The sequence below is a fragment of the Lithobates pipiens genome, unplaced genomic scaffold (genome assembly GCF_037356315.1).
Source record: "Lithobates pipiens isolate NorthernLeopardFrog02 unplaced genomic scaffold, aLitPip1_a1.2 Scaffold_30, whole genome shotgun sequence".
Classification (NCBI taxonomy): domain Eukaryota; kingdom Metazoa; phylum Chordata; class Amphibia; order Anura; family Ranidae; genus Lithobates; species Lithobates pipiens.
Genome location: NW_027507791.1, coordinates 44701643 through 44712739, shown reverse-complemented (window position 1 = coordinate 44712739; position 11097 = coordinate 44701643). Strand labels below are relative to the sequence as shown.

The following is an 11097-nucleotide window of genomic DNA, read 5'->3' as shown; positions in this document are numbered from 1 at the left end:
ACGATGGACGTAGGGTTGTGTGGAATGGTGGTTAGACAAAATTAGCCATGAGGCCAAGTGCCCAAAAAGGTCCATTAAGAAGGTTCTAGAGGGCTTATATCAGCACGGTCGGCAAAGACCAACAAAGGGAAAAACTTTGTGGGGAAGGGTTCGGGAGAAAGATCTTTGAGGAAAACTCAAATAAAAGACTAGAACTAATTTAAGACCGGTGGTAAAGGGAGACACCAAAATAGAGGCTGATGAAGAACGTCAGCATACAGGGATGACAATGGAGATAGGACTGTGTGGAATAGTGGTGCGATGAAATAGGACTTGAGGCCAGGTACCCAAAAAAAGGACCATTAAGAAGGTTTTAGAGGGCTTATATCGGCATGGGAGGCAAAGACCAGCAAAGGGTAAAAAATGGGAAGGACCGTGAGGCTTAGCAAGCCACTAGAACAGATTAAGACAAGAATAAGAAAGTTAGCCTTAGTGCCGGCAGAGCTGAGTAACAGCCACACCCCTTAGTGTCCTCAAACAGACCTGTATGAGGGGGCGTGTCTAACCAAATATGTATAAATTAATGAGAACTCTGGTGCCTATTAGACTTTACATTCATATTTAGACCCCACGCACAACTACTGTAGCAGGAAAGTGGGGCAAGTCTACGCAAGTGACTGTTAGTACAATGTTAGTTTGACTTCATATCAATTTCAATCACTTCAATTGGGCTTAAATAAGAAGATACGGCGAGAGATGAGCACAAAAGATGAGAACAAACTTTTTGGCTTTTTTTTACTAAGGTAAATAGCAATGTGCAAAGTCCCTGCACTGCTCAACTAAATAAGTATGCAAAAAGAGGGGATGCGCACATGAGAGCGAACTCGGACTAAAGAAATTTCACCCCCCCCCCCCCCCCCCCCCCTTACCTAGGCCAGGCATTTAAAATACTTAACATCATAGAACGTCTTCCAGTTCTACTGTCAACTCTACAACAATGGTCACAGCAGCCCCCGCACACATCGAACAGCTTCTTATAGAAGAACTCTGACCTAAGCAAATACTTTTTATATGCCGTTTAAAGGCGTTTTATATTTCAGATAGTCACTATCACCAAATAAGAATCTGTTACTGAACCGGGAAGGCCCCCCTACTATGGAAACCGACCCATTGACCTACACCAGACAGCAACAGTTCTGTGTCTATGCCATCCCCCCTTTAAGACCATTGGCAGTTATTGGTGTATTTGTGCCCATCTCCCACTAATGTTATGACCAGGAGAAGTGTGGTTACACATGGCTACATTTTATTATTTTGTTTTGCTCATAGAAATTGCATAAATGGCAATTTTTTCACATAAAGGATTGTTTTTTTTTTTTGGGGGGGGGGGAGGGTAATTGGCTGTATTCCAGTTTGGATGTAGGCATTGCTTAGTGGAGTTCTCCTTTTAAGGTTCAGTTTTCTACAAGCTTGTCACAATATAATAACCTGCTGATTTTAAAGGGCCAGTCCCCTCAAAATTTATATTTCAGTTCTAGGTGGTCTCTGATGGGTTGAGTCCTTTGCTGGCCTCAGGGACTCTGCTAATGCCTCAAGCATTTAAACAGCCACCATGAGCAAGTGCCTTAATTTGTGTGTTTTTACTTCCTATGATCATCAGCTCCATCTAGTGGCCATGATGCAGTATTTTCCATGAAATGCCCTAATCTAAGCAATATTGCCACTATGGATCATAGACAGCAAATTTAATACACAAGTTACAGTGATTTATTCATGACATTTGTGCCAATGCTTGAGACATTTGCAGATATTTTTTATAACTAATGGGTAATCTGTAGCAAAAATAAAATACTTGCAGTAGTCTGGGAAACTTCAGAACAAGAGCAGATAAAATTGTGATTTGAGCTGGTAGCAGGAGTTGGCAATCATAATGGCAAATCTTTGCATCAACATAACTACAAATGACCCATCTGTCCAAGGCCCTTTAGTCTTACACTACAATCGTTAAAAAGGGACCAAATTCATTAAAGGAGTTGCTTGAAAAATCCTTTAAAAATCTCCAGTCTTACCAAGAAGTAATTCTGGTTTTGGCTCTGCCTACCAAGAAGTCATTTCAGTTTTGGCTCTGCCCTACCAAGTAGATCTGGTTTTGGCTATATCCTACCATGAAGTACTTCCTAGTTTTGACTCTGTTCTACCAAGAAGCACTTCTGGTTTTGACTCCGTCCCGACAAGAAGCACTTCTGGTTTTGACTCCGTCCCGACAAGAAGCACTTCTGGTTTTGACTCCGTCCCGACAAGAAGCACTTCTGGTTTTTGACTCTGTCCTACCAAGAAGCACTTCTGGTTTTGACTCCGTCCCGACAAGAAGCACTTCTGGTTTTGACTCCGTCCCGACAAGAAGCACATCCTATTTTGACTCTGTCCTACCAAGAAGTACTTCTGGTTTTGACTCTGTCCTGGGGTACTTGGGTACAAAACTGGTAGTCAAACTAAAATCACAAAGCTTTAAACAATTAAAAACTTTGAAACCAGTCACGTCCTTCATAGCTATAAAGCCGAAGGATCTAAGACCTCTTGTAAAAATTGGCCTTTTCGCAAATTGTGTTTGTGAATTCTACTGCAAACGCGTCAGCTTTTAAGACCTGGTTTGTTTTTTGTAGTAAAAAAATGTCACTTCTGTAAATTTGGCCCCAGCAAAGTTTATATATTTTATATATGGTTTATATTTTCTCAAATCAAGGATTTAGCAGGAGGTGTTACGTTTAACAGAATAGTTAGAAGAGGGTGGCTGATCTTGGGGAATACAGCCAAGCTTACAACAAGCTGGGAAGGAAGGAGGAAAGGGATGATAGGTTTCAGCTGCTGTTCCACATCCCCAGGGGAGCCCCTTCCTGTAGAAAATCTCTTCTGGATCAAGGTCACTACAATTTCTTTTCCATCTGTGGTTGTAGTAAGATGTGTAGAACCACATTCCAGGAGCAGTTAAAATATACACTACGTCTTGCCTTGAAATGCTGCCAGCCCAACATGGGGGTCTGGACGACCTCCAAACAAAGAGGTGTCAGTTGCCCTAATCTATAATTCAGCCATTTACGTTGCTACTTAAAGCACACGTCCAACTTTCTAGCACTGTGTCTTTCTGAGGCAGGACGTTGAACTCATCAACTTTGAGACCCGTTCGTAATTCCTGGATTAGCCATCGAAATTTCTGATAGCCAGACAAAAAAGGTTTAAATTTACTTAAAGGCATGTAGATGGGCCTAAATTTGGCTTTGATGGATATATTCATATGTTATGTTCCTTCTTGACAATAATGAAAGCAATGGCCCATACTGGTAAAGGGAAATCTGCTTTAAAATGTATAATTTGAAAGATTGTTGGAGATTGAGGACACTTGCTATTCTCGAAGTGTTGGTGAACAATGCCCATAAGGCTGCCGATGGGGCTCCTAATTCACCAACAGTTTCTCAAAGCTGTCCATCTAAAACAGGTGGTCTCCAACTTTCTAAGCAAAGGGCCAGTTTCCTGTCCTTCCGGCTTTAGGGGAGCCAGGCTGTGGCCAGTGAGAGTAGAAAATTCCCTGGCATCAGTGCCCCATCCTTGGTTTTAATGGTAGGAATAGTGCCCCACTGTTGGTATCAAGGGTAGGCATAGTACCCTATTACTGGTATCAATGGAAAGAATAATGCCCCGTTGATGGTGTCAATAGGGGGGATGGTGCCCCATCATTAATGGCAATAGTGCCAGATAAAGGCAAGCCAGGGGTCGCATTCTGACCCCGGGCCACGATTTGGAGTCCACTGGTCTAAAGCATAATGTGGGGCTATCCATTCTAGCTTGCGTTGTCAACCCTTATCCTCAAAAATACAAACCGGGCCCCTCCTATATAAACATTTTCCAGTAAGTCAATTTTCGTAGGGCTCCTCTTTCAACCAAAGAAGCTAAAGTGAGATGAGACACCAGGTGTCATTTTTCTTAAGCTGGCCATACACCAGTAGAGTTTTTGAACTTTTGTTTGAAATTCCGAAACGTTCAGAGCACTTGATCTTGCCACCGAGTGAACTAATTTGAAAGCCCTTAAAATTTCATCCAAACCTGCTACTTGAATGGAATCCCAGATGTTTAAAAGTTTCTTGTGTGCCTAGCTCATGCGCATTACAATAATTATGTAACGGAAGTCAAATTCACAGTTAGAATTTAGTTTGTTCCAATAAGAAACCAGAAAATGTTTCCTCCTTCGCCTTTCGTTGGCAAACAATCGTTGACCCCCCACCCATTAGAAACCTGAATGAGCGTTTCAAAGATGGATATTTTTCAGTTAAATTGCTGTATGGTCAGCTATCCTCAAAGAGGTAGATTTACTAAAACGGGAAGTTTTAGTTCGGAATTAGGGAATTAGGTGCAGCTGTGGATGGTGGCCAATTCACTTCTTATTTTCAGCTTGTTCAATTAAGCTTTGGCAATAAAACCTGGACGCCGATTGGTTTCTATGCAGAGTTGCACCAGATTTTGCCCTTTCCGGTTCAGTTTTAGTAAATAAACCCCCCAAAACTGTGTTTCCCACGGTACAGGATCCCCCCAAATAAAGGATTCCCAATACATGCTAGAGAAACCTGACCATGACTGGACCCCCAACCCATAGGTACAACTCTAGTTTAGACCACCGCTAATCCAACAGGAGACCCAAAAAGAGCTGGGATCACAGTTGTCACTACATCATAGGGCAGTGATGGCGAACCTTGGCACCCCCAGATGTTTTGGAACTACATTTCCCATGATGCTCAACTACACTGCAGAGTGCATGAGCATCATGGAAATGTAGTTCCAAAACATCTGGGGTGTCAAGGGTTCGCCAATCACTGTCATAGGGAGTTCACAATACAATCCAACGTTTCTCGGACTCTAAATTTGAGGTGCTGCTCATCTTTTTTAAAACATCTGTTATCTAGAGAACGCTACCGGCCCTTCTGTCAATTCAACAGAACCATGACATCAAGGCGTCTTCTAAAAAAATATATATATATATTCCTTTACATATGTAAACATGCCGACCTTTTAGTCCAACTCTATAACTTTTTATATTAACCAGCTCTTCCTATAGATTCTATTTCTTAAAGCATTTTCTGTAAGTGCAGGTTTCATACTTGCATTATCTCATCACCTTTTTTTTTTTTTTGATGTTTTACCAAAAAATTTATGGGTTTGGTCAATGAATGGGTATGGCATTAATACTTCAACTCAACAAAAGAGTGGTCATAACTTTCAATTTGTTGCAGCTTATTACAAATAAGAGCTTACATTTCTCTTTAAAAAAAAACAGAGAGAGAGAGATGGATGAAGGGTTCACCAGTATTCTGCTGATATTTTTTGAAAGCTTTCCATTGATTAGTGCCGTGGTTGGTTGTATTGGAGTGGCCTCCTGGGTTGAGGGTTTAATTTTTATTGTTTAAAAAAAGAAAAAAAGAAAAAGTTGTTTGGTTAAAAATAATAACCCTGATGTAGAACGAGCAGGTACTGGTAAACGTGGTGCTTAAAAAGAATTGTGGGTAAAACACGCTTTTTTTTTTTTGTAATGCCCGAGGTTACAGTGTCCCTTGTGGTCTTGTTGCGAGATAACTGAGTTCAAGGAACAGCGATGGGTGGGGGGGGGGGGGGGGGGGGGTCAGAGTAGTGTGGCTTGTTCGTAACATTCTTCAAAGTCTTTACTCTTTCTGTTCAGTTTTTGCGCCGCCCGTCGGCGTCTCTGGTACTCCAAAAACTCCTCCTTCAGTGCTGCGCAGCGCTCTTCCGGCTGGACAAAGCCTGCGGGAAACGGTTATCCAGGTCGTCCAGTGATCCCGAGCCAGCCGGGCATGGATCTGCCTCCAAAGGAAGCTTTAAACCTTAGAGGGGAAAAAAAAATAATGTAAGTCAGTTTTAGGGGTCTGAAAAACTTTGCTTTTCATTTTATTTTCATTTTATGTGTTACCAGTATTGAAAAGTAGAACTTTTTGTAGTAAGCGATGGGCCCATACAGGGAAATCAGCTAAGTGCCTTACAATATGCAATTTGATAGAGAGTTGGAGGCCACTTGCCATTCTCGAAGTGTTGGAGAACAAAGCCAATCAAGACCCGCACGATGGGACTCATTCACTAACAGCTTTTAAAAGCTGTCCAACTAAAGCAGTGGTCTCCAACTACGGCCCTTGGCTAGCCTTTATCTGGTCCTTGGGGCACTCTTACTCCCACTGATTTGAGGCACTATTCCTAACACTTACACCGACACATAATGCCCCAAATTGACACAAATGATGCAGTGTATTCCATCCACCGACGCCATTGATGGGGTACCACTCCTCCCACTGGTGCCAATGATGGGGCACCACTGCTTAAACTGGCGCCAATGATGGGGCACTACTCCTCCCACTGGTGCCAATGATGGGGCACCACTCCTCCCACTGGTGCCAATGATGGGGCACATCTCCTCCCACTGGTGCCAATGATGGGGCACCACTGCTTAAACTGGCGCCAATGATGGGGGCACTACTCCTCCCACTGGTGCCAATGATGGGGGGCACACTCCTCCCACTGGCGCCAATGATGGGGGGGCACCACTCCTCCCACTGGCGCCAATGATGGGGGGGCACCACTCCTCCCACTGGCGCCAATGATGGGGAGCAGCACTCCTCCCACTGGCGCCAATGATGGGGGGGCACCACTCCTCCCACTGGCGCCAATGATGGGGGGGCACCACCCCTCCCACTGGCGCCAATGATGGGGCACCACTGCTCAAACTGGCGCCAATGATGGGGCACCACTGCTCAAACTGGCGCCAATGATGGGGCACCACTCCTCAAACTGGCGCCAATGATGGGGCACCACTCCTCCCACTGGCGCCAATGATGGGGCACCACTCCTCAAACTGGCCCAATGATGGGGCACCACTCCTCAAACTGGCGCCAATGATGGGGCACCACTCCTCAAACTGGCGCCAATGATGGGGCACCACTCCTCAAACTGGCGCCAATGATGGGGCACCACTCCTCCCACTGGCGCCAATTATGGGGCACCACTCCTCCCACTGGCGCCAATTATGGGGCACCACTCCTCCCACTGGCGCCAATTATGGGGCACCACTCCTCCCACTGGCGCCAATTATGGGGCACCACTCCTCCCACTGGCGCCAATTATGGGGGCACCACCCCTCCCACTGGCGCCAATTATGGGGCACCACTCCTCCCACTGGCGCCAATTATGGGGCACCACTCCTCCCACTGGGCCCAATTATGGGGCACCACTCCTCCCACTGGCGCCAATTATGGGGCACCACTCCTCCCACTGGCGCCAGTGATGGGGCACCACTCCTCCCACTGGCGCCAGTGATGGGGGCACTATTCTTCCCACTGGCATCAAAGATGGGACACCATTCCCCCCGCTGTCAGCAACAGTGGGGCATAGTTTCTGCCACTTACACCAACTATGGCACACAATTCCTCCCAATGTTACCAACGATAGGGCACTATTTCTCCCACTGATGCAAATGATTGGGCACCATTCCTCCCACCGATGCCAATGGTGGGGCACCTCCTCCCACCGACGCCAATGGTGAGGCACCACTCCTCCCACCGAAGCCAACAGTGGGGCACCATTCCTCCCACCGAAGCCAACAGTGGGGCACCATTCCTGCCACCAATACCAATGGTGGTGCACCATTCCCCAACTGGCAGCAACGGTGGGGCAACCATTCCCCCAACTGGCAGCAACGGTGGGGCACCATTCCCCCAAATGGCAGCAACGGTGGGGCACCATTCCCCCAACTGACGCCAGTTGGGGGAATGGTGGTGTGTTTAAGGATGGGTCAGAGTCCTAAAGCACGATGAGTGTCCAGTAACTATAGGTCACCAAAAGACACGTTTCCTCAATTTATGGTGATACGCAAATGTTTGACATTTCTCAGGTTTACTGTTCCACGTGAGACACGGACACATTTGGGTGGTAAGGTACACAGAGAAATGTGAAACATTTGTGTATCACCGTAAACTGTCCTAGCCGCCAAATGCGCCTTTTTTGGTGAATTAAAGCAATTTATTGTTTGTCGATCTTGACTCTGACCCATTCTTAAACGCCCCACATTAGGTGCTTCTGTCATTCGGTTCACCAAACGGCCTTTTAACCTCACGTGTGGAAAAGTGGGCGACCACTCTCAAATGTATGAAAATCCCAAGACGTCACAGCTACAGCAGGCAGGGAAAAGCAATGTGACAACAAAAATTGTGTCACGTATATGTCACAGATATGGGTCATAAATTGCAACCCAACATTTTAATTCTCGAGTGCCTCGGCTTTAAAAATATATAATGTTTGGGGTTCTAGGTTGGGAAAGGGGCGGGGGGGTTCTAGGTTGGGAAAGGGGCGGGGGGGTTCTAGGTTGGGAAAGGGGCGGGGGGTTCTAGGTTAGGAAAGGGGCGGGGGGGGTAATTCTGTGGGTAAAATCACAAGGCTAAAATTCACTAGATAACTCCCACCTCTTCATGGGTCTCCAATCAACTTTTTTTGGACTGACCTCTCAAACCTTTTGGAGGACCACCACCAACATAATCCAAACTGAGCATGTGCACCCTTACATGAGGAATAGGTCTTCAAGTTTGGGTGGTTAGTCCAATAAATATACTCCTTTTTTTCCTTTCTTTTTTTTTTAAAGTGACCGTTATTTTCGGTTGCGTCCAATAAGATTTGAAAATGGCACTCAAAAGACTAAGAATTTCGAGAGGCCTTATCCTGGTTGTGGAAGCTTTGTGAGTTGGCCTCCAAGAAGTTAGACTTGTTTGTTTTTCAAACTTGATCAACATCGAGACCTTTTCCCGAAAGGCGGCGTAGCAAAGCCTTGGCACGCAGAAGTGTTTTTCCCCTGATCGCAAGGAGATAAATAGAAAATGGATTAAATAGAGCGTGAGCTCGTCACCACCCCGAATCTCTGGATCTAGGGAGGAGATGGAAAGTTTCTTGGTCCTTCTGTGGAGGTGGAGGGAGGGAGGGAGGAGGTCCCTTGTCCTCCCCTGGGGGCCGATTTAATGTAATTACAGTCATCACAACACAGCCATGTTTTTCTTTGGACTCCTTTTGAGATACTGTCTCGTTTTATTGTGTTTCAGATTGGGGCGAGCCTGAGAGAATTCAGCTGTACTTTTTTTTTTTTTTCAGGCAGCAAGGGAAGACGGTGGTGTCGGTTTTCCACCAGTACCTTTACGAGTTTGCATGAAGCTGGTCTTCAAGAGGACCTGTCACAACTGGGCTTATGCAAGAATTTCAATTTTTGGTCCTAAATCATGCATAATTACTAGTAAAATAATGGCTCTTTTAATTGGCAATGCTTGCCTTGTTGGTGGATGACTCTGGAACTGAAGGTCAGAGATGTTACGGTGGTTGCCCCATCAACTGGCTGAGGTCTTATTAAAAACACATACTGCGCCCCCCCCCCCCCCCCCCCCCCCCGCCACCACCACCTTCACTCCTCTTAACAGCTTGCAACTAAGAGGCACGCAAGTAGCTATTGTTTCTTTGTAGTGAATTGCGCTAGGTCAGTGAATGAATGTATGAATGAAATACTTGTATAGCGCACAATGCGAACTGAATCGCCTCTAGGTGCCTCCAGTGATGGCGAACCTTGGCACCCCAGATGTTTTTGAACTACATTTCCCATGATGCTCAACTACACTGCAGAGTGCATGAGCATCATGGGAAATTTAGTTCCAAAACATCTGGGGTGCCGAGGTTCACATCACTGCGCTAGGTTATGATTTTTCTGTTGTTTGACGACATCTAGTGGCCGTTTTGTGGCACTACATCTTGTTTACTAATGTGATTTTGGTTTTTCCCCATGTCCCTCCCTCCTTGTTTAGTGCTAGGTAGTTTAGCTCCAGCTAGACCCTTCCCCAGTTCCCTCAATCAGTGTTAGTCGGGGCTTAGGAAAGTCATTGTCTTCTTACACTTCAAAAGACTGGGGGGAGGGGGGGGGGGGGTGGAGACATCCTCTGCAGTGCAATTGTCTAAATAAAATTGTTAAAAAAATGTCACTGGCACAAAAATTATATATGTATATAGTAATAAAAGCAAAACGCTTACAAAATGTATTTGCCGCAGTCAAAATGTACTATACCATGTATAGGAAAAAGTAGTATTCAAAATGATGCGACTGCACTAATCCATATATGTGCATATATAGATATATATATATATATATATATATATATATATATATAACCACTTAATGCGGTGTTTCAGCTATTGTGTGTCAAATCTCAGTGCAACGTAATAAAATAAATTAAAAAATATATATAAGAATATATATTTAAAAAAACTTATATATAAATAAAAAACATATATATAAATAAGTAATATATATATACACATTTATTTTTATATATATATATATATTTTATTATATATATATATATATATATATATATTTTATTATATATATATATATATATATAATATATTTATTATATATATATATATATAATATATATATATAATATATTATATTATATATTATTATATATATATATATATATATATATATATATATATATATATATATATATATATATATATATTTTTTTTATTATATATATATATATATTTTTTATCATATATATATATATATATATATATATATATATATATATATATATATATATATATATATATATATATATATATAATATTATATATATATATATATATATATATATATATATATATATAATATTATTATATATATATATAATATATATATATATATATATATATATTTTATTATATATGTATATATATATTTTATTATATATATATATATATATATATATATATATATTTTATTATATATATATATATATATTTTATTATATATATATATATAATAAAAATATATATATATATATATATATATATATATATATAATAAAATATATATATATATATAATAAAATATATATATATATATATATTTTATTATATATATATATATATATATTTTATTATATATATATATATATATATATTTTATTATATATATATATATATATATATTTTATTATATATATATATATATATATATATATATATATATATTTT

The 11097-nt window shown here is 41.9% G+C and overlaps 1 protein-coding gene across 1 annotated transcript in view; it reads right to left on the bottom strand.

The window, feature by feature from the left end:
* Nucleotides 1–5438: 5438 nt before the first annotated feature.
* Nucleotides 5439–11097, bottom strand: part of IGSF9 (immunoglobulin superfamily member 9) — a 145988-nt gene continuing 140329 nt past the window's right edge. Inside the window, 2 exon segments of the mRNA XM_077464122.1 lie at nt 5439–5775; nt 5778–5864. Coding sequence (XP_077320248.1) covers nt 5645–5775; nt 5778–5864 — 218 coding nt within the window. The 3' untranslated portion in view covers nt 5439–5644.